Source organism: Podarcis melisellensis (assembly GCF_964234715.1).
Source record: "Podarcis melisellensis genome assembly, chromosome: 8".
Classification (NCBI taxonomy): Eukaryota; Metazoa; Chordata; class Lepidosauria; order Squamata; family Lacertidae; genus Podarcis; species Podarcis melisellensis.
In genome coordinates, this window is record NC_138540.1 from 46,577,126 (window position 1) to 46,601,521 (window position 24,396).

General features: G+C 39.4%; 1 protein-coding gene across 2 annotated transcripts in view; it reads left to right on the forward strand.

The window, feature by feature from the left end:
• The window catches only part of CDH11 (cadherin 11), a 106,948-nt gene that overhangs the window by 54,143 nt on the left and 28,409 nt on the right, over positions 1-24,396 (forward strand). For both annotated transcript variants that reach the window (XM_081920300.1, XM_081920301.1), the window contains exons 3-4: positions 21,166-21,576; positions 24,100-24,394. In XM_081920300.1, coding sequence (XP_081776426.1) covers positions 21,349-21,576; positions 24,100-24,394 — 523 coding nt within the window. In that variant the 5' untranslated portion in view covers positions 21,166-21,348. The remainder of the gene's footprint in view (positions 1-21,165; positions 21,577-24,099; positions 24,395-24,396) is intronic.

Consider the following 24,396-nt stretch of genomic DNA (forward strand, 5'->3'; position numbering starts at 1 on the left):
ATAGATGTTTCAGAACACTGTTTTGAATTACAAAAGGAAAAAAAAATGTGTTTGTGTTGACTGTCTAAAGCAGCAGTAATCTTGGCTATGTTTGGCTGTGGATAGAAAATCAAGGTCAAACTGCACGCTTATGCTTAATGCCATACCGCTATTTCTCCCTTTCTTCCTTACTAAATAACAAGTGGGGGGAGGGATTGTTAACTATCAAGACAGCAGTGCATCAGGAGGAAAGGTTCATCATTTCTCTTTCCAGCCACACAGCCTTCACCACCAAATGGCCACCATCATGGCTACCAGGGTTAGTAAAAACGTTCCTTGGAGCTTTATGGGTGGCAAGATTGTTGGCATGTCACAGGTCAGGAGATAAGGGACAAGTCTCATGCCACTGTGCACTGAAGTCTCTATAACAACTGTCCGTCCACATTTGTACTTAAGGCAGAGGCAGTCAATGTGACACACCCTCCAAATGTTGTAGAATCCCACACCCATAACCCTTTGCTGACTGTTAGCTGGCGGCCAATGGGATTTGTTGTCCACAACATATGGCTTGGCCACATCAAATATCTCTGAAATAATTAAGAAAAAAAATGAGACCCTTGGGTATAGGGAATTATACATATTTAATAAAAAATAAAAATAAAAATGAGATGTAACAGCACACTGTGCATTGAGCAAAATATGTAGTATGGCCTTTCCAGCCAGGCACTTCAACAATGAACATTCAATAAAGCAAAAAGGAAGCCAAGCAATTATCCATTTTTTTCAAAACAACAATGAGGTTATTGGATGTTTTTAAGAACAGGGCTGTGTTTATAGGTTTGCACTGGGCCCAGAAAAACAATATTTCTGTTCTGGGTTGACATATTTTGGTCTAGCTATAAGCCAATTTCTGAATAATTGTTTCCACAACTGCAAATTCAGTACAATGAAAGGCATCAGTTCTGAGTTCTGTGTCCAGTTCTGTGGGCACCACAGTTAAAGAAGGCTGGAACATGTGCAGACGAGAGAGCAACCAGGATGATAAAGTTTTATGGGAAACAAGTTTTATGGGAAACAGTTGAGGAAGTTAGTGTGTTTAGCCTGAAGAAGAGAAGACTTAGAGCTGCTGCTCCAGAGAGTAGAAAGCAAACTAATGGATTAAAATTACAACAAGGAGATTCAGAGAAAACATTAGGATGAACTTGCTAGAGCTCTTTGACAGTTGAAGAGGGCCATGTCGGAAGGTGGTGGACTCTCCTTCATTGGAAGTTGTTGGTGTTTTTTGAGAAGGTTGGATGGTTAACTTTCAAGAATTGCATAGTTGTGATTCTTGCATCCTGTATTATGCTACATCCCAGCTATATAATTATATGATCATCTGATTTCTTATGATCCACCTCAACTGCTGAGATCTTTGGATGGGGCACTTTTGGTGATCCCCCTTCTTCTGAGGTTTGGCTGGCCTTCACAAAGGACCAAGCCTTTAGTGTGATGAGCTATGCCCTGTGGAACTTCTTGCCAATAGAGGTTCAACGGGAGTCATATCCACTTGTTTTTCAATGTCTACTGCAAGGTACATTATTCAGACAAGCCTTTCAAACTTGAGATTCTTTGCCAATTAGCTTTTACATTATTTTGTTGTTATTTTTTGTGTTTTTAAGTTGTATGCCACCTTGCAATATTCTTTATGAAAGTGCACTTCATATTTAAATAAAAATAATGTTTTCTTGACGTCCTTAGGGGAAAGGTCAAAGGACAAAGGGAATTATCAAATATATTTCATAAAAACATAAGGAAAGCTCCATCTAGTGGCCAACGTAGATGCCTGTGGGGAACTTTCAAACAGCATCTGACAAAAGGAACACTATTTCCTTCTGTACTCTTCAGCAACTGCTATTCAGTACATGACTTCCCCCAATTGTGGAGGCAAAGCATAGCCAATATAGCTAGCTGCCATTGTTAGCTTTCTCCTGCATGCATTTGACCATTCCTCTTTTAAAGCCATCTAAGTTGGTGGCCATCATTGCCCCCTGTGGATTTAAGTTCCACAGTTTAACGATGCACTTCATGAAGAAGTACTTTCTTTTATCTGTCTTGAATCTTCCAAAATTCAGCTTCATTGAATGTCCACGAGTTCTGCTGTAATGAGAGAGGGAAGGGCAAAATAATCTCTATTCTCTTTCTCCATGCTATGCATACTTTATAAACTTTTACCATGTTGTCTCTTTCTCAGCTTTTCTCTAAACCAATAAATCCCAAATGTGGCAACCTTTCTTTACAAGGGGGTTGCTCCACCACCTCAGTCATTTTGGTTGCCCTTTACTGAACTTTTTCCAACTCTACGATATCTTTTCTGAGGTACGGCAACCAGATCTGTATATACCATAGTTTTCCAAATGTGGTCACACCATAGTTTTGTATAACAGCATTATATTTTGGATGACACCTTCTGATTGTCCCATGGATCAAACAGCACTCTTCGTCAGCAGATGTCTAGAAACAAAACAAAACAGTCAAACAGTTATAATATCACTAGACGCCTTCAGTTGCTCGCTTTTGTTTGTAACCTTTGCAAACATATGCTCCCCTCCTATAGAATTAGCTTCCTCCAAAGAAGGTGATCATCATCATCGTATCTTTGCTTTGGCTGATGAGGAGAGCTGCACTTTTCAAAATCCAAAATGTGCAAGCTGTGTGATCTTTAAAAGGTTGCCTAACCTGACTGTGGAGAACCAATTAATTCTCACAGAGTTTAATTAATCTGCACTTAATAGGTAAACATTCTGCATGTGTTTATTTTAGCAATCTTGGCACATCTTCACACATATGAAAATGATGCATGTGGGGGTTTTTTCTTTATAGCATGACATTGCCAGTATCTAGCTGTTTCATATCTAAATCCACGGGGTATGGTTAAGGGGAGATTTAAGCATGTGTTTAATCCCCTCTCATGGTGATCAAGTGATTTAAAAGTGCTTCATGCTAATTAAATGGTGTCTATGGTGTGTAGCATTCTTCTCCAGTCTTTTGTTGCCACCTTGTCCATGTGTGAGGCCTCTTTAAATGATCCTTGAAACTCTCCATATGCCACACATCCTCTCCCTCGATCATATCACTCTCTGGCACTACTTCAGACCCTCCTTGAATGTTTTCTTTTCTTTTCTTTTGGTTGGCTAGAATGTGTCATAATAATATGCTCTGATAATGCCTCTTGCTTGTTAAGATGAAGGCTAGAGAGAGGTGTATGTGTATGTGTAGAAACTAGAAATGTTTCTGAGCACAATTCAAAGTGTTGATGCTGGCCTTTAAATCCCTAAACGGCCTCACCCCAGTATACCTGAAAGAGCGTTTCCACCCCCATCGTTCTGCCCGGACATTGAGGTCCAGCGCTGAGGGCCTTCTGGCGGTTCCCTCACTGTGAGAAGCAAAGTTACAGGGAACCAGGCAGAGGGCCTTCTCAATAGTGGTGCCAACCCTGTGGAACACCCTCCCATCAGATGTCAAGGAAATAATCTGACTTTTACAAGACATCTGAAGGCAGCCCTGTTTAGGGAAGCTTATAATGTTTGATGTTTTATCACTTATTATTTATATTTATATTTATATTTATATTCTGTTGGGAGCTGCCCAGAGTGGCTTGGAAAACCCAGCCACATGGGCTGGGTATAAATAAAATTATTATTATTATTATTATTATTATTATTATTATTATTATTATTATTATTATTATTATTATTATTTATTACTGTACAGAGACAATATTTGCATTCATTGCTTCACCTACTTTTGGCTCTGGTCTTGCCCACCACTGATATGAGACCCTTGGAAGGTTGCCCAGAAAGGAATGTGGACTGAAAAAGCTTTCCCCGTTCCTGTAGTACAAGGGACTACATAGTATAAAGGACTGTTGCTGTACAGCTCAGAGAAAATGGGAGGTGCATAGAGGCTCTTGCACCTTGAACAATTTTCACAGCAGAAACTGTGAAAGATAGTTCTGTATAGTTTAACTGCTGTTTCTTTATGGTTATCTTGGAAAAAAGGGGTCAGGACTCAGAATGGCAGCAACCTCTCCTATTACATAATTACTCCAGAAGCAATTGAAAAGCAGAGTTTGCAGATCCCAATTATGCAAAGCGATGCTCTAGCCCATTCAGTGAATGAAACTGCTCCTAATTCAAATCTGCAGGATACCTTTGGTACTATTTGATTAATACAAAATCTTTGGGGGGGTTTTAACAGACTTTTGGCACCTTTTGATCAAGACAGTCAGTTCCAAGTCAGGGGATTCAGCTGCAGCCAGTAATTTCTGGCCTCAAGAAGTAGGGGTTGGGGGTTTCCAAGATTTCTGTGTTCATTGACCCCTTATTGAGCTTATAAAGTTGTCATCAGCACCAACCCAAATTCTTAAGAATGTAAGTGAAATAAAGTCAAGAAACACCAATATGTAATCAACATTTTTTAGTCACCAATCATCATTACTAAAAATTACCATGTGTAAAAAAGAAGATAATAGTGTATTGTGAAGGTTCCTCACTGGGAGTGGGAACACTCTGTACATGCCCATAGCCTTTATTTCTGAGGATCGCAGTTCCTAATTAAAGTTTTCTCTCTGTATTTCACAAATGTATTTTCCATCCTGGGCCCTTTTTAAACCCCAGCCCAGCCCTATTCATCCTAAGGGGTCAATGTCAACCAATTTCAGAAACCAGTGGTTATATCACCATCTTGTTTATTAGTACTCTGAAGTCAATAAGCTATTAATTCTACGAAAAACAGACAAATATGTTACAGTTTGGGTTTCTCTGTTCCTATTTTCTCTTCCAGTCTTAAAGGCTGTTCACCCTATATATGTTTGCATAAACATTAAATCATGGACCCCAAAAGTTCCTTTTCCCTTCCCTAGATTCTTTTGCTCTGTAAAGTTATTTATTTGTAAATTCTGTCTCTTTTGAATCTTTGCTAATGCTATTTTTAACGCTTTTGTGCTGTATTGTGGCATCTATTCATTTGTTTTTAATGATAAGATTATTGGCTTTTCTTTTTTAGCTGCTTTGTTAGCCCCTCTGAGCATCTCCATTGGAAAGCAAAAGTGAGTTAGAAATTTCATTCGAAAAAGGAACCACCAACAAGCCCCAGGGTCAGTGGCAGTTGTGTGTCTGTGCCATTGGATTATTTGTTTATTCTTGTTTATGAATCATTTCCAATCAACAGCTAGAAGTGATATACATATATAATTAATGAAAACAATTTCGAATCCATTATAGATGAAGAATGGGATAAAAATAACAAGCTCCCTTTAAAAGACTTTGTTGAAAAGGCTATAATTTGGAAGGTTATACAGTGGTACCATGGGTTAAGAACTTAATTCGTTCTGGAGGTCTGTTCTTAACCTGAAGCACCACTTTAGCTAATGGGCCTCCTGCTGCTGCCGCTCCGCTGCTGCACGATTTCTGTTCTCATCCTGAAGCAAAGTTCTTAACCCGATGTACTATTTCTGGGTTAGTGGAGTCTGTAACCTGAAGCGTCTGTAACCTGAAGTGTCTGTAACCCGAGGTACCACTGTATAATGTTTGATATGCTTGCACACACACATTTTTTTCTTCTTCATCACTTCTTGTGTCTCCCCCCACTCTAATTCTGAAACAAAATTAAAAATAAATGTTCCGAATGAAAATAAATGAGGAAATGCCTCCAAACAGTGTGTGTGTGTGTGTGTGTGTGTATCTATATCTATATCTATATCTATATCTATATCTATAGATATAAAAGCAAAGCATGCCTCCTTTTGCTCTGTACTAGTTTAGATCTAAAGCATGCAAATTTTGTTTCATGTTGAAATTAGGCTGCTATTGGGGCTGGAATTTTTTTATAGACTTTTTCTGCATAAACCTGAAAACAAAAAGAAAAGGTCTAAGGTTAATTTTAACCTCCTTACACACGAGCCCTCTTGTAAATGAAAAGCACTCAGAACTGGCTTATAATGTGAATGCCACATATAATAATTGGCAGCTTCTTGACTTAGGTTATTTCTCCCTCAGGGCCCCATCTAAAACCACTCACTTATATAATAAAAAAAAAGGCTATTGGAATGGGAATGGGCAAAGGCTAGGGCGATATTGGATTTTAAGCACACGGTAAATTATAAATTTTCCACTTAGCTCCAAGTCGCACAAGTATACAATTATTATTTAAAGTAAACTCCTCCAAGAGCATAGTCATTATGTCAAATGATACTATCAATCATTGTGTTCCTTAGTAAGACTCCTTTTCTTATGCTGGTTGTTTTCCTATTCCTGCTGAGTGTGTGCTTAAAAATAGACAGTCTATGTCACATTTATCTCAAGTGCATCTCCCCAGGGCAGTTGAAGAATGTAAAACTCAGTTTGCAACCATTTTTCATTTCCCAATCCTTTTAGTCTCTCTCTCTCTCTATCTATCTATCTATCTATCTATCTATCTATCTATCTATCTCTATCTCTATCTATCTATCTCCTATTTTGAAATCATTCAGTTTGTTTGTACTTTCAAATTGTACCTTCACTAGACACTGTGCGTGCTTGAAAATGAAACCAAAACCAGAGAAAAAGATTTTCTATGACACCTCTTTTAAACTGTTAATATGCATAAATGCAAATTTAGAAAGTAAAATATTACAATTTAAATTGAAACACAGGACAAAAGACATAGCTTTTGTATTAGGGTAGAAATACTGGGCAAATAATATAGACTTTTGTAAATAGGTGGGGCCAGGCAGAGGTGCCTGTCACAAACCACAGTGTATCCTCTGGATTTATGCACACACACTCAACCCCTACAACCACATAGCCTTCCTTGCTTGCTTGCCACAGATCTGCTACTCTTGCAAGTGAGAAATCACTCTGTTCTTTCCCTCCATGCTTCTTCAGTTCTCTCCATCTCCCTTATGGTACACAGAAAGATACCTTACTGGGATTTGTAGTCTGGTAAGAGCAGGGAAAGAGGGATAGAACTCAAGCACTCAGAATGTACCGCACTGCACTCCAGCCTGGTTCATTGAGTTTGAAACCATCCAGTGACCCTCTGGAATTTTCAAAGACATATGTGAAACTTGGATAGAACCTGGGCAGTTTCTAATCTTTAATTAGTTTGACCAGCATACAAATCAACCAAATGTTTGGTTGATTGGTGGAGGGAAATTTTAAGCTAAGTAGATAGTAAAATTATGAGATAGTGGTTTTCAGGGGTTTTTGAGGTGCTACTGGAATAAGAATTTAAAAGACAATAGTAAAAGTAGTCTCACAGCAAATGATAAATTTTGTTTTTTCAAATTAAGCTCTCCACACTTTCTCTGGTATTTCTAAAGAGTATATATTGAGGGTTTGTTACTATGCAAATACATTTGCATTTAACTAAGTACTTATTTTTTTTTTTATAAAAATTTTTATTAAGATTTTTTACAGATACATATTTAACAAACAGAATAGGTTTCCTAACATCCTTTCATTCTATTGTGGACTCCCTCACGTCTCCCGCTTCCACTTTCATCATTAAAAACGAATTTTTCCAAGCAAATTATCATCTTGTTTATGCTCTTAAGTGCAGTATTTAGGTTAAACTCAAATAAAAAATTATAATTTAATGGTAGACAGTTATTTCTGCTCTGGCTTCCTTGTTAGGATTCAACCAAATTACAGTACTTTTGTAAATAAATCTTAAATTTCTTCCAGTCTTCTTCAACCCTCTCCTCTCCCAGGTCGCGGATTCTGCCAGTCATCTCAGCCAGTTGCATATAGTCCATCAGCTGCATCTGCCATTCTTCCAGTGTGGGTAGATCTTGGGTTTTCCAGCTCTTAGCAATAAGTATCCTTGCCGCCGTTGTAGCATACATAAAAAATGTTCTGTCCTTCTTTAACACGTTCTGGCCGACCATGCCCAGAAGGAAGGCCTCTGGTTTCTTGGTGAAGGTATACTTAAATACCTTTTTTAACTCATTGTATATCATTTCCCAAAAGGCCTTCACTTTAGGGCAGGTCCACCAGAGGTGAAAGAATGTTCCTTCATTTTCCTTACATTTCCAACATTTGTTATCAGACGAATGGTATATTTTAGCCAATTTCACTGGGGTCATGTACCATCTATATATCATTTTCATTACATTTTCCTTCAGAGCATTACATGCTGTGAAGTTCAGCCCGGTGGTCCATAACCTTTCCCAGTCCTCAAACATAATGTTGTGCCCAATATCCTGGGCCCACTTTATCATAGCCGATTTAACCAATTCGTCTTGTGTGTTCCATTTCAGCAGCAAGTTATACATTTTTGAAAGTACCTTGGTCTTAGGTTCTAGCAGTTCTGTTTCCAGTTTCGATTTCTCCACCTGGAATCCTAACTTTTTATCAATCTTAAACACTTCCTTAATCTGAGCATAGTGTAACCAGTCTCGCACTTTATCTTTCATTTTCTCTAAACTCTGCAGTTTCCAATTGTCTCCATCCCTTTCTAGTATTTCCCAATATTTTGGCCAATTGGCCTCCATATTGGGTCTTTTTCGGGCCTTAGCCTCCAAAGGTGACAGCCACCTCGGTGTTTTGTTTTCTAATAAGTCTTTGTATCTTGTCCAGACATTAAATATTGCTTTTCTGACAATATGGTTCTTAAAGACCTTGTTAATCTTAACCTTGTCGTACCATAAATATGCATGCCATCCAAATGCATTGTTAAAACCTTCCAAATCCAGCACATCCGTGTCCTCCAGAAGTAGCCAGTCTTTTAGCCAGCAGAAAGCTGCGGCTTCATAGTACAACTTTAAGTCTGGCAGGGCAAAGCCCCCTCTTTCTTTTGCGTCCGTTAATATCTTAAACTTAATTCTGGGCTTTTTGCCCTGCCAGACAAATTTGGAGATATCTTTCTGCCACTTCCGGAAGCACTCCGTTTTATCTACAATCTGCAATGTCTGAAACAAAAACAACATTTTTGGCAATACATTCATCTTAATAGCAGCTATTCGACCTAACAATGAAAGTTTCAATTTTGACCAGCTATCCAAGTCTCTCTTAATTTCAGACCAACATTTTTCATAATTATCTTTAAACAGACTCAAATTCTTTGCTGTTATGTTTACCCCTAGGTATTTAACTTTCTTAACCACAGTTAACTCTGTCTCTCTCTGAAACCGTTCCGACTCAATATCTGTCAAGTTTTTTCCCAACACCTTGGTTTTTTGCTTATTTAGTTTAAATCCCGCCACCCGACCAAAATCTTGGATTAGTTGTAGTACTCTTTTCATACTAGATTCTGGCTCCTGTAATGTCAGAACTAAGTCATCTGCAAACGCTTTAAGTTTGTATTGTTTCGCTCCGACCTGTATCCCTTCCACCAACCTGTCCCCTCTAATCGTGTTCAAGAGCACCTCCAGGACCGAAATAAATAATAACGGGGAAATCGGACAGCCTTGTCGTGTTCCTTTTTCAATTTTAAACTCTTCTGTAACCACATTGTTAACTATCAGTTTAGCCTTTTGTTCTGAATATATTGCATCAATCCCATTCTCAAACCCCCGGCCCACTCCCATTTCTTTTAAATTCCCTTTCATAAACTTCCAGGATATATTGTCAAAGGCCTTCTCCGCATCTATAAAAATTAAAACAGCTTTAGTATTTATGTCTGTTTGTAAAAGCTCCAATATATCTATAATGTTCCTTGTATTAGCAGACATATGTCTACCTGGGAGAAAGCCTGCCTGGTCTTTATGGATTACTTTGTTTAAAACCCTCTTGAATCTACTTGCCAAAACGTCTGCAAATATTTTGTAATCCACATTTAAAAGGGAGATGGGACGGTAGTTCTTAAGCTGTGTCTTTTCAGTTTCCGATTTTGGTATCAATGTGATGAAAGCTTCTTTCCACGATTCTGGCGCCTTCTTCCCCTCTAAAATTTCATTGCTGACCTCCATCAGTGGTTGTATCAAATAGTCTTTCAATGTCTTATAGTACTTGGAGGTCAGCCCGTCTGGTCCTGGTGATTTGCCCTGTTTCATGTTTTGGATGGCCTGCTCAATCTCTTGTCGTGTTATTTTGCCATTCAGAATTGATCTATTTTCTTCTGACAACTTTGCCAGTCCATTTGTCTTTAAAAATTGTTTAATCGCTGCTTCATCTTGTGGCCCTTGAGTGTATAATTTTTTGAAATATCTCTGGAAACACTTTCTAATCTCTCCGGGGTTCTGGATACATCTTCCTTCAATCTCTAAATTTGTCACTGTATTTAACTTTTGTCTCCTCTTCAACTGCCAAGCTAGCAGTTTTCCACATTTATTAGCCGACTCAAAAGTTTTTTGTTTCATTAGTTTGATTTTCCATTCTATTTCCTGATTTATCAGTTTGCAGTATTGTGCTTGGTAAAGTTTGATTTCTCTCAGAATCGGCTGAGACTTCGGATTAAGTCTTAACTTCTTCTCCAACTCCTTGATTTTTTCCAAAATTTTATCTTTCCTTTCGTTTTGTTTCCTTTTCTTTACCGTGTTCTGTTGTATCAGGAACCCCCTCATCACGGCCTTACTTGCGTCCCAGATAGTTCTTTTTTCCACTGTGGTGTTCATATTGATCTCAAAATAATCCTTTAGAGCTTTTTGGGCCTTCTTAGTAATCTCCTGATCTCTAAACAGGCCATCATTCATCTTCCATCTGAAGGAACCGGTTGGAATCAATGTCATGTCCATTCTCAGTGCGTTATGGTCGGAGCATGTCTTTGGGCAGATTTCCACCTTTCTGATCTTAGGTGCCAGACCTCTAGTTATCCATATCTGGTCGATTCTTGTCCAAGTCAGTTGGGCTTCAGAGAAAAATGTTCCTTCCCTTCCCAAGGGGTTTCTCACTCTCCAAATGTCAATCCAGTCCATATTGTCTGTCATTTCAAAGAAGGTCTTTGGTAGTCTCCCATCTTTAGAAATTTTTTGGCTCTGTGACTTATCCATGTTGGTTGATACAACTCCATTCATATCTCCCATCATAATGATGTTGTTGTAGTCCAGATAGTCCAGCATAGTCTCATGCAACTTCTTATAAAATTCCGATTTTCCTTCATTTGGAGCATAAATTCCTAATATCAGTATTTTTTCCCCTTGATGTTGTATTTCTATCGCCAAAATTCTTCCATGCTCATCTTTAAACAGAAATTTAGGTGAAAGGCTCTCTTTTGCATAAATTACCACACCTCTCTTTTTAACTGTATCCGAAGATATAAATTCCTGACCAAGTCTTTTATTTATTAACACTTTTCTGTGGAGCCTGGTCACATGTGTTTCCTGTAAGCAAATAATGTCCAAATGTTCCTTTTTTAAAATGTGAAAGATTTTTCTCCTTTTTCCTGGAATGTTACAGCCATTTATGTTCCAGCTCAAAAGTTGCAGAGACATCCTGAATATATCTGGTTATTCTTGCTGTGGGGGTACCTTATTCTCCGATTTTCGGGGGTCCGGGGGTGCAGGAACCCCCGGAGGTTCAGGCCCTGGGGGTAATCCAAGTCCCTTATGAAGATCTTCTCCGTGTGCCACCAAAAACTTGTCTCTATCCTCCGGCGTTCTAATTTTGGTCTTCCTCCCTCTGAAAGTAAACGATAAACCTTGGGGACACTCCCACCTGAAGATGATTGAGTTGCTCCTTAGCAATTTTACTAATTCCGAGTAGTCTGCTCGAAGATCCAACAGCTGTTTAGGAATATCCTTATAAATTTCAATTCTTTTGTCCAAAATATCCAGTGACTTTCCGTAGTGCAGGCCTAGAATCTTGTCCCTTTCCTCCTTTGATCTCAATATTATCAAACAGTCTCTGGGCTTCTCCTTCTTTATAAGTCTTCCAAGCCTAAAAGCAGATAGTATTTTAAATTTTTTTTTCTTCTAAGTTCCAAAACTTGGAAAATTCTTTGGTGAGGAACTCAGTTAAGTTACCTTCTTCCACTTCTGGAATTGAACGTATCCTTAAATTGGCCTCCCTGTTCCGAAGTTCTGTCATGGAAAAGTAGATCTGGTGTTCTCCTACTTGTTTGCTGAGTGGTCTTACTTCTTTTTCAAGCTGTCCCAATCTTTGGCTAGTGTCTTCCGCCAGTTTCCGATTTTCACCTACAGCCTCCTTCAATTCTCCAATAGATTGAACATTCTGTGCAACTTGTCCAGTTAGTCTATTTAAACTTTCTGTGTTTAAGTCAATTTTAGCTGATTGCTGGTCAACCTTTCTGTCCAGAGCCTCCAATTTTTCAAAAATTTTCTCCAAAATAGTGCCACTTGCTCCTGAGGCCATATCTTCCAGTTGTAATTCCTCAGTTTCTCCCTCCCCTGATTGTAGCAGGGAAGCCGCTTCTGCCTCAGGAGGCAAAGTAGTAGGCAAAGCAGGCACAGATGATCTACGCTGTGAGACTGTCGGTAAAGTTAACGTTGTTTGTCTGGTTCTTCCCCTTTTTCTTGTTCCACTCATTCCAAAGTTATCTAAAAACCAAGGTCAAACTGAATTGTTCCCATGAGAAAGTAAGAGCCCAGATGGTAACACTCAAACAGGAGGCCGGGAAAAAGAAAGTAAAACAAAGTCACTGCTGTAAATCCAAAAATCCTCTAGGTGGAGCTTAGAATGTCTTTGGGGAGGAAGTCCAATCCAATTAAAATTAATAAGTCTGAATTGATCTCCAAAGATCTTCACAAAGATAAATTTTAGCAGAGTTAAAACTTAAAGCCAAACATTGTTTCCAAAAGTGCTTAGACAACAAGTGTTTCAAAGTAACAAATTCAAACTCAGTATGTTCCAAAGTTCAGATTCAAAGTATCCAAAGCCTGCAGACTGACTGCTCAGTTACTCAGGCAGCTCCAGTACCTGGGTTTCTTACTTTTATTTGTAATCCAATAGATCAACAGAAGACAGGTATCCTTGTCTCAATGAAGGTCCAAAAATCAGCCACTTAAAGTCTTTAAATCAGCCAGAAACAACAGTTTAAATAGGTGCCAGATCAGTCAATGCAAAACGTTACTCTTTGTCTCCACTCCTCCTGCTCTTTACTTTCAAGTTCAGTGTCAGCGGAAGACGGACTTCCTGTTTTTCGTCGCTCCGCTTTCAGCCAAATTCACAATTTTTAGAGGCTTTAAAAGTATATTGTCCAAATTTACTCACGGGTTGTTGCTTTCCAAAGTTAGCAGTTTCAAGAAGAAAGGTCAGCGCTCACCGGCAACAGCGACGCGGCTTCGCTCCGTTGATCGCGCAACGACCCACAGCGCCGCTACCCCCTCCGCGATCCGGAGCCCCTTACGGGGTCCCTTCGTCGTTTTAGGGGCTGCTTTTGGCGCCCGCCGGGTCTCAGGGCCACAGGCTTCTGCTGCCTGTGGTTTTCCTGGATGGGTCCCCGCTTCGCCGTAGCGGGCGACCCGTTTCGACGGAGCTACCCTCTCCCGTTCAGGAGCTGGCAGCCATTGCCGTTCGCGCCGCCTCCGGAAGTCCTGCATTTAACTAAGTACTTAATCCATCCATCCATTCATCAATCAATCAATCAACCAACCAATCATTAAAGACTGGTCAGTAGGCTGGCAATTAAGCAACAAAACATTCTTCATTAGTTGGCAGCCCTAGTTGGTACTCATAGACATCGTTTGCAAGATGCTTCTCATATTTGGAAGCGTAGTACAGTGATACCTCTGGTTACGAACTTAATTCATTCTGGAGTTCCGTTCTTAAGCTGAAACCATTCATATCCTTAGGTGCGCTTTTGCTAATAGGGTCTCCCGCTGTGCATGCACCTCTGGCATGTGATTTCTGTTCGCATCCTGGGGCAAAGTTTGCAATCAGGAGCAGCGACTTCCGGGTTAGCAGAGCTCGTAACCTGAAGCGTTCATAACCAGAAGCATTCATAACCAGAGGCACCACTTTACTTTCTTCAAATCAGCCTTTATTCTATCAGTTCTATATACAAAATATCCAACCGGCCACAGGGAGAAAGCAACTACTGTATGAAAAGCTATTTTTAGGAACAGTTGGAGTTTACCAGATTTAAATGTTTATCCAATACCAAGCCAAGAGAGATAATTCTTAAATGCAAGGGATTAAAATTTTCATTCATAACTTTGCACAGAATGTAATTTTTAAAGCTGCCCCAAGAGATCTCCAAGGTAGAAGGGAGAGTATTAAAAGAATAAGACTCTAATCCCTTCAAAGATTTACGTATAGAGGTTTATGCAGAGCGTATTAGACTCACACAATTATATTGTGGTCTGAAGCAGCAAAGAGTACCCTGTTGTTAGGAGAAGCTCTAAGCAGCAGGTAGGGTGTGACTCTTGGGCACTCACATGCTTGATTTTCCACATTTCAGTTATTTCATGGACGTGTTTGCTTTGATTTCTAGCTACACATAGTAGCACGGGATAAACTGAAAATTTGGGTCATGCACTCCATCCAGTCAATTCCCTTTTTGCTTCTTTGTGCTAACCCACTTAATTCTCCCCCTGCCTTGAATCCATCTTGCTCAATTGGTCTTTCGTCAAGCCCCAGCTACAGAATTAAGAAATGACTTTTCATGTAACAGTCTCACTCCACAACCCCCCCCCGACATTTTATGTACAATTCAGAACCACACCATACGTTTAAAGAGGACTCAATGCACATATAAAGCATATGACTATCCCTCAAGAATCCTGGAACTATAGTTTCCCCCTTGCAGACCTACAGTTCCCTTAACAGACTATAGTTGTCATGATTCTTATCTGATAATCAATGGGATTACATCACTACTAACATCACTATGATTCTCATATTCATTTCTGTTAATGAATAAGGGAAGGAGGTTACTTTTTACATATTTTCCCTTTCTCCTACAGCTCTCCATACTGCTTTCACTTCTGAAGCAGATTGGGAGGCAGAGGGGGCAGCAGTGGACAGGGTGGGAGGAATCGGCAAATACACATGCACACATACTACAGACAGATAGGCACACATATTCCCAGCTCAAACAACCTGCATTTAAAGTACCCGTTAGAAACTGGAGATAGGAAACTTCAGGTTATTAGGCCACAGAAGAGAGCTTCTATGCAAAAACAAGGTAACAAAAACCCATTAACACATTAGTGCCATATTATGTTTTCTCATGTGAAACACAATAGAAACAACCCCCAAAGTGTCCTTAATCTGTTACTAAAGGTTTATTTTTAAAAAGCGGGGGGAACCTATGTCCCTCCAGGTGTTGTTGAACACCTAGCTCCCATCAGCCTCAGCCAGCATGGCCAGTTCCCAGGAATGATGGAAGCTGGAGTGCCACTGATTACCCTTACTGGCTTCAGCTAACTACATACTTGAGCAACTTAGTCACAACCAGTTTTTTTTTTACATGTCTTCTCAGAATCAAGCCACACTGAGTTCACTGGGTAAGTAGATATAGCCTCCATGCAAGCTGAGGTTGCTTGAAGTGTAAAATAATTCTTAAATTAGCAGGGAAATGTAAATCTGGTAATAGCTAAGCTGATTGAAGCCACAGTTTTTACTTTATCTCATGAAAATTCTCAGCAGGAGGTAAGCGTACTTAAACACCTTTCCATAATATTTCAGTTCGCTGAAACAGATGATAGGAACAAAGACAACGGTTTATGCTGAAGTGCAGTGAGCTTCAGTGAAATAGTGTCGTTTATCTAGGCACTGTTGAATATATGTAAAATATATATCTGGATGAGATCCTCAGTATTCAGCAGCATCTGCTTTTAATTAATTCACTTACATTGCAGTTCTGCACACACTTACCTGGGAAGTAAGTAACCCATTGGACTCACTGAAATAAGTGAACATTAAGTTAGCCATATCCATTAATTTCAATGTGTCTATTCTGAGTAGGAATGCCACCCAATGAATAGGATTCATAGGATTACATTGTAAAGCTGTAATTCTCCACCCATTTTCCTAGGAATAAGCTCCATTTAACTCAGCCAGGTTTACTTCAGAATTTAAGATTGTACTGCAGTAAATGTATTGCTTTTGAAATCGCACACTCTGAGAGCTCTAGAAAAAGCTCATTAATGACAGCTACAGGGGACCATGTTGATATGGCCTACAAACCAATCCTGGAAAAAATATCTCTCTGAACTATTATCACCTACCGTTCCCATTCCCCAACCCATCTCCCTCTTTTCAGTTTAAGGGCTACATTCATTTCTGGGCAAGCTTCCAGTGGGGGCCAAGGGAATATCTGCGGTTGATGGGGCAAGAGGCAAAAGTGCGCAGAGCAATGAATGTAAATTTCACCTCTCTACAGTAGGCTAATTTCTATCCTCCAGCCAGACAAGCAAGAGGCATTATCATAGTTTAAAGATACATTCCAGACAGGCAAAAACATCATATGTGTGAAGAAGGACTGGTGAGAGGGAGTGGCTTGGGGAGAGGGGTATGGCCAGAGAAGAGTTCTGAGGACCAGATAGAGAGACCTGAAAGGCTATATTTGGCCCTTAGACCTACAGCTTCCAACCCATAATATGCTGTATTGTTGCATGCTTCCCATTTCCCACACTGTTGAGGAGTTCGAAAGGCAGTGCTACCAGGCTGGGTATTCTTTGGTGGAGAACACTGGAAACGTTTTTGTAATAATTATTTTAAAATGCACAAGTGTGGTGAAAAACATTAGTTCAAAACTGCAGATGTTCTTACAAGCAGAAGGTAAACTACCCAGTGTTAGATCTCTTTCTGCCTCTTCCAAACTGCTTTATGACTTTTTACCACCACCACCCTCTCTCTCACACACCCACCCACACCCACCCACCCATGTTTCCATCCCTGAGATCAGGTGCCACTTCCCCAAAGTCCTAGTGTAGAGGTGGTGAACCTCCAGATATTACTGGTCTCAAACTCCCATCAGCAGAGGTGGATTTAGGGAGTATGACAGGTTTGCCTGCACTGGGTGCCGAGTCAAGAGGGCAACAATGATGAACAATGGAAGACGAGAGGTGGAGGGACACTGAATTTTGGTGTTGTGCAGGGTGCTGCTGAAATTTAAAACCCCAAAGTCTGGCATTGCCATAAGCCCCATCACATATGACAAGTGGTGAGGGATGATCAGGGGTGTCATGGGGGAGCAGAGACCCAAGCTCTTCCCCCTCCCATTTTCAAGGAAGGAATTGGGTTCCCTCAAAATTCTGTGGCAGCCATGCACGCATGTCATGGGGAGTACTGATGTCAGTCGTGCATGCCGCAGGGCACGCCAGCACTACCTTGCAGCATGTACAAGTGATGTAGGCATTCTCTGCAGTGTGTGCGCACATTGTACACACATCATGCAGCCCCGCTCTCTTCAGTCATGAGGGCAAGCCAGCGTGCTTGGGGATGATGGTAGTCATTGGAGGGCCAATGGTTTCCCGTCAATTCTCTAGTGGATATTTTATTCAAACACAGCAAAATACATTACCAGGGTGTTCTGAGCTTCTCACCAGCATTTTGACTATCAAAGGAATGGCCATCCAGCTGTGCAACAATTTTATGGGCAGCCAAAATATCTAAATGGAGGTCTGGCAACCTTCCATTGCTACAAACCCAATAAGCATGAAGAAGAAGGTCTGCGTCTTCTGTGCACTTCCCACTCAGTTATTTATCCAGCTACATACAAGGTTCAGTTATTTGTTCTGTCTGTTTGCCAGAAAATCCCACTTCCCTTATTTCTGCAAACTGTCTCAGAATTACGCTATCCATCATAATGTCATTATATAGCACACTCTAGAAATCTGTCTTGTTAAATACATATCCCCACAGAACAGCTGCTATTTTAATGTATCATGCAGACATGGTGGTTAGACAAATCTAAGGGATTGTTTAGTCTATTGAGCTTCAGCACATGGTGTTTGAAATAAAGGCAGTCACTGGAAACTTTTTTTGTCCTACTGGGATTATATTTGCTATATAGAGAGCATGCTTGAATACCATTGGTCAGACGTGGTTTCCTAGACTCTAGCCTTGTCATCAAATAATAATCCCACTTGCCTCTTTGGGGTTTTTTCTGTGATTCATTTGTTATAATTTCCACCCCCTCTACGGAAATTTAAGATGGAACATATGAAACATGGGGGAAAAGATATTTATTGAATAGGAAGGAAACAGGAAAAGATTTTGCAAAGAGTTTTAGGGGATTTAACCTTCACAGTTTATATGTTAATATTTCTTTTACCATTTATTGTGTATGTTCAGTTTTAAAAAGCCACCCCAAGTTCTTAGGAACAAAGGAAAGTTCATTCAAGTTAGTTGCATGCTCTTCAACCACACATTTGATCAATATTTCAGCTGGATCCTACTTCTATAGTAGCAATCAGCTCTCCACAACTTAGAATAATTTATGCATTGATTGTTTTAAGATACAATCCAATCACTTAACTGATATTTGTTGTTGTTTAAATTTCCATACAACCCTTCATCCAAGGATCAAAAAAACAAAAATACATAACATAGTAACAAACAAAAACAACAATAGAAAAATGTTTTCCTAGTACAGGCAAATACTCCCACTGAAACATCGTTGTGTCAATCCTGCAAGAAGGATCCATGCATCAAGTCAGATTTCTACACATGAAGTCTGGATTGCAATGCTCATCCATGGTCCATTGAACTATAGGTCATGTCTTTTGATGAAAACATATATCCACATGCTTCTGTCCCTAGATGTTTATAAGTCTAATTGGACCAGGTCCAGCTCCTACTACATAAACCTGCTGTTGAAAGGGATACAGCTCAGTGATAGAGCATATAAAGGTTCCAGAGTCATCTCAAAGTCGGGATGGGAAGGAAACCTGTTTGAAACCCTGGAAAGCCATTCCAGTTAGATAAAGCCCAATCATTTTCTTTTCAGGTCAGTGTCACATGCCATGCTTCTGTTCATAAGCCTGTTCTGTTTCTCCATGAATATGCTTAAACAAACCAGGATGAAAATTCTTACTTAAATACATACAAATTATGCATTTTTCATATATATATATATATATATATATATATATATATATATATATATATATATGAATGAATGAGTTTAAAGATGCACTAGAACATCATAGATGTGTTCAAGCCGGTGGATAACTAATCTTTAATGTGCCCATTATTCCAGAAAGTGTGGATCAGCTCAGCTAGTTTTAGATTTCACAAAAATTAAGTTTCTTTCAGCATCCATACCTCTATTAAGTACAGAATATCCTGGGCTAGCTGGATGAGTGGGCAAACTCTGAGTAAGGCAACTTTCTATGCTTCCATAATGTGTTTTCTTGCCCAGGTATTTGTTAGGAATGTTTGCAAAACCCAGACAGTTGGTGAGGTAAACCGACAGGAATTGCACTTCTCTGTAGGTCAGCTGAAAATAACCCCAGTGTGCTTTCTCCAGACTGAAAACCTCTGTGTTGCATGCTAGAAAGAAACCCTAGGGTACTGTTGTCATGTCAACAAGACCAGATACAACAGGACTTGAAAAGATTCTGGCCCATTCCTTACCCAACAGAGAGAAATTTACAAAGAAAGGGATTGCAGGCAATTACCACATTAAGCCCTAATTAGTAAATTAAGGATAATGGCTTAGATATGTGGTTAATGTTTTGTGTTTGGTTCTTCATGCCTGAACAACTGATAGTAAACACTTTCATATATCCACACATCTTTTCTATTATTCTAAAGAGTTTCTTGGTAATTACATAATAATCCCAGTAATAAAGTTATACTACATCTTGGCAGTTATTGGAAATATTTGATGATTTTCTTAAACCCATTTGTTGATGGCATCATTTAAAATTAATGGTCTGTGGAAGAAAATTCACTTGTACGTTTCATTTGTCTTCTTTTAATTTCCTCTTATATCTCTCCCCAATCAAACAAAGATAATGAAGCAGAACACCCAAACCTTCCCTTTGTATGTACTTTCACATGCCCTGAAATACTCCCTTGTGGTGGCTGGAGGAAACTTGGAGGAGTTTTGATGTGGACCTTCCCCAATATAGTCCTATTTAGTTACTTTTCTCATGTGGATCATGTAAGGAGAATGCCTGCTCTTGTGCTCAACCAAATTGACTGTAGTTCACCAGCTATGTATTGTCATCCAGTCACATTCTTTGATATTTGGGTTTTACATGCTGAGTGTGTGACTGAAGTGAAAAGCAACTCAGTAAAGGGTGGGTGCTAATGTTTTATTCTTGTTGGACAGTTATCTGGTGAAAGTGGAAAGGGCAGTAGTGGGTTGATATTTGGCTTTGCTTGCTTCTATGTGTTATAAATATGCATATATATATGACTTTCTATGCGCTCTACTTGGTGAGTTGATATCATGGTTCTGCAGCCTTAACTCTGGATGCTTGCATTTTGAAAAGGTACTGAGAAGTGGTGAAAGCAAATGCTGACATTAGGTCATGCACATTTGATACAGACAATAGCATCTGCCTTGCTTGCAAAAGGTCCCAGCATCAATCCTTGGTGTGTCCAGGTAGGGCTGTGAAAGGTTTCTGCCTGAATCCTTGGACAACCATTGCCAATCAGAGTAAACAATGATGAGATAGATGGACCAATGGTTGGACAGTTTTCTGTGGCAGCTTTCTACACTGAAAAAACAAACAAAAACAGAAGCAAACTCCATTCTTCAATAATCATGAAACTAACTGTAAATGTTTCTAATAACCCAGTGAGTCTAGTACAGGGAAAGAAATCATTCATTATAATTAGAATGCATACCTGCAAGTATTATAATATATTTTATTATAATATATAATATATAATATTCTTTTCCTATTCTACCCGATTTCATTTATTATCTTGCAATTGAAAAAGAGAGAGGATATACATCATCAAAAAAGAAGGCATAGATGTGCATAAAATCATGCATCTTAATATGTATGTATATATGCACACTGAGAAATAATTACTGTAATTTAAATAGATATGCAATGCATCTCACCATAGTAAGGAAGAGGATGACCAGGTTACTTTGTGTGTCTGCTTAGTTTGCTAACAGTTAATGGGCATCTGCAAGAGTCTCTCTCTCCTTTCTTAAGGCTCTTTATCTTTAAAACAGCTCTGAACCAGGCAACACTCCAAACAGAGGAATGTCATTGTAATGTATGACACATTGGCCATGCTAACTTGCTTCACATGACATATTCGAAATTATAATTAACTTATAATTGACACAGTGGGGGAAATTAGCCTGCATTTCTCACCCTCTTTCTTTTTCTCTCTTTCCACCCTCTAGGAAATAATTTGGGAATCTATCCAGAATTAAAGTGATGTGCTTAAGGAGTGTTTACATCTCATTTATGGAAAAGTACACCTGAAATTTCAAGAGGATTATATTATTCCTTTTTACTCTTCTGGTGGCCCTGTGAGAAGAAGTGTTAGATTTGTGGATACTCTGGTGCCTATACATTAACCAAAAATGAAGGTGGACAACTGTTTACATGCTACCCTTATCTGCCTGGGAATGCTGTGCTTCAGCCTTGCAATAGAGATCGGGAAATTGAATCATTTCAGGCCATCACTCCATGGTCATCATGAAAAAGGAAAGGAAGGGCAAGTTCTCCACCGTTCAAAAAGAGGATGGGTGTGGAACCAGTTCTTTGTAATAGAGGAGTATACGGGACCTGATCCTGTTTTAGTGGGAAGGGTAAGAAAGCCTTTATTCTTTATCAGTTGTTGCATTTTACCTATTTAGGAACTATTAAGCTGCAGTTCTATAAATCTGTGGTCCTCCAGATGTTGTTGGATGTCAGTTCCCATTATCTTCTGCCCCTATATATTCTGCCACCTGAGGCAGTTGCCTCACCTTGCCTCATAGCTGGGCCAGCCTTACATCAAAGAGTCCCTCTGATGCCCTCGCAAGGACCATATTCTCCAGAGACAGAGCTATGTTTTGAAATGTGCACGTCTTTGTATTTTGTAATGCAGTCCTCTAACCAAATAATGTGTCCATTAGAGGAAAGAGTACACAAAAATGCATATATTGGTGAAAGTAACATGCAGAAGTGCATCATAGCAAGTAAAATTGCTTGCAAAATGGTGTATATTTGGAAAAACTACATATAAAATGTACATATTTGGCAACATAAGAGCCAATTCCTGCGGTTTGAGTGGTCTTTGGTCCCCCCAATAAAATATTTGAGGGTGCGGGGCCCCCAAAGTTGATGAGCATTGCCATTCAAATCGTATGCATGCACTGTGTCATGTCATCAATTATCTGCATATTTTATTCAAGTTGGCACCCCTGTTTGGAAAAGTGTGTGTTAAAATGGTGACAAATCTTTGTAAGGCCTTTTTAAATTTAAATATGCCTATTGATGCATTTCAGTTGAAAAAAATGAGTGAAATGGAAATTAACTGAAATTTACCCCTGGATTGAACCTAGAACCTTCTGCATGAGTGATATCACCATTGGGTGATAGTCCCTCCTCAGTCTTTCTCTGCTTGTCTGTATTCCCCTTTCCAGGGGAAGGTTCTTCGTGTGTATGAGCATGATGGATGATCAACATTTGTGTGGCAACTCACATGACAGAGCACTCAGATGACTTCTCTATCACAAAAGCAGTAGAACCAGACTTTAAAAAGTCATCCTTGATAGAAGAAAACTGTGTTCATACTTGGGTTGCAGCCTGCATTTGCTCTTACCCAGAATGCAACCTATTTTTCCAAGTTATAACAGAATGTACCTTAAAAAGTGCTGCCCTGCTTACATCAAAGGACCTGCACCAGCATTAAACAGCAGGAACGGATTAACCACACTGAGTGACAATTCTTCACTATTGTACCAGCTTGAACATTTGAGGAAGCGAAGATGGTTCCCAGTCTTATACATTACTTTTTCATATCAATTCACAGAGCCAATGCCTATAAGCATTATGAAAGTGAAGGAAGGCAAGTGGGGCTCCGATTTCATTTTATACTTTAATTGCTTTAGTGCCATTCATTAAAATATCACAATGGGCATTAAGTAGCTGAGAAATTGGAAATGAGGTGGAAGCCAATGGGTGGTTCATTTGTTGCAGCCCCATGCTTCACATACCTCATTTTTTAAAAAGTTTAGATTAAAAAAAGTATCTGATGAATACAAAACCTTTCATAAAAGATACTCTGCTTTTTCCTCTTAATCTCAACAACTACTAATCGGTTTTACTTTCCACATTGCCCCCCCCCCAAAAAAAATCCCAAGTACATTTTAAACTAATCCTTAATTCACTTTGTGAATTCTTTCTTCAGGCTATTTAAAATTACTTGTTCATTATATCCATGACAGAGATGCCCAGAAGCATCATAGAAAAAGAGTGTAGAACCTTTTTTCAGCCTAGGATTCCGTTCTGGGCAAACCTTTCTGAGGCCACATGGCAGTGGTGGGCTAAGGGTTAAGGTTTTACACCTCTCTCTCTCTCTCTCTCTCTCTCTCTCACACACACACACACACACACACACACACACACACCTCTATTCTGCATCGAGACAAGGAAGAGGCCGAGGAGAAGGTGTAGCCTAGGAAGAGTCCCAAGGGGGCCATACAAAGACACATTGGGTTATCAGACTCTCTGCCCATGCTACAGAAAATCAGTTTCTGGAAACAAATAAACTCTGAGTACATATCTGGTTTCAGCCCAATAAATTTACAATATATGGGCAAAAGAAATCTGGGAACCCCAGAAATTTCATTAATATGTACAAGTCAGTGTGTTGATAAAAAGCATCTTCAAATAATAATAGTAGTAATAGTAGTAGTAATAATAATAGTAATGATGACAGTAATAATTTTATTATTTATACCCCACTCATCTGTGTGGGTTGCCCCAGCTACTCTGGGCAGCTTCCAACATGTATAAAAACATAACGAAACACCAAACATTAAAAACTTCCCAATACAGGGATTAGGAGAAAGGGATTAGGAGAAGAAGAAAAAACATGCTATCAGTGTAGTGCTATCAGTGACTCCTGGTCACAATAGCAGTATTATCTCCAGTATCAGAGGCAACATGTAGCTGAATACCAGTTGTTGGAACTGCTTTTGCACTGCTGTCCTGCTTGCAGACTTCCCAGAAGGATCTAGTTGCTCACTCTAGATAGGCTTTCAGCCTCATCCATCAAAGCTCTTATGTACTTAACATTTTATTGGCTTTGAAAACAATAAGTGTGTATATCTTGCATTTTGCAGCTTCATTCGGACATTGATTCTGGTGATGGGAACATAAAATACATTCTCTCAGGTGAAGGAGCGGGAATCATTTTTGTCATTGATGACAAATCAGGGAACATCCATGCAACAAAGACACTGGATCGGGAAGAAAGAGCTCAGTACACATTAACAGCACAAGCTGTGGACAGGAATACCAACCGACCGCTGGAACCACCCTCAGAATTCATTGTGAAAGTTCAAGATATCAATGACAACCCCCCTGAATTTTTACATGAAAACTACCATGCCAATGTACCAGAGAGGTCTAATGTAGGT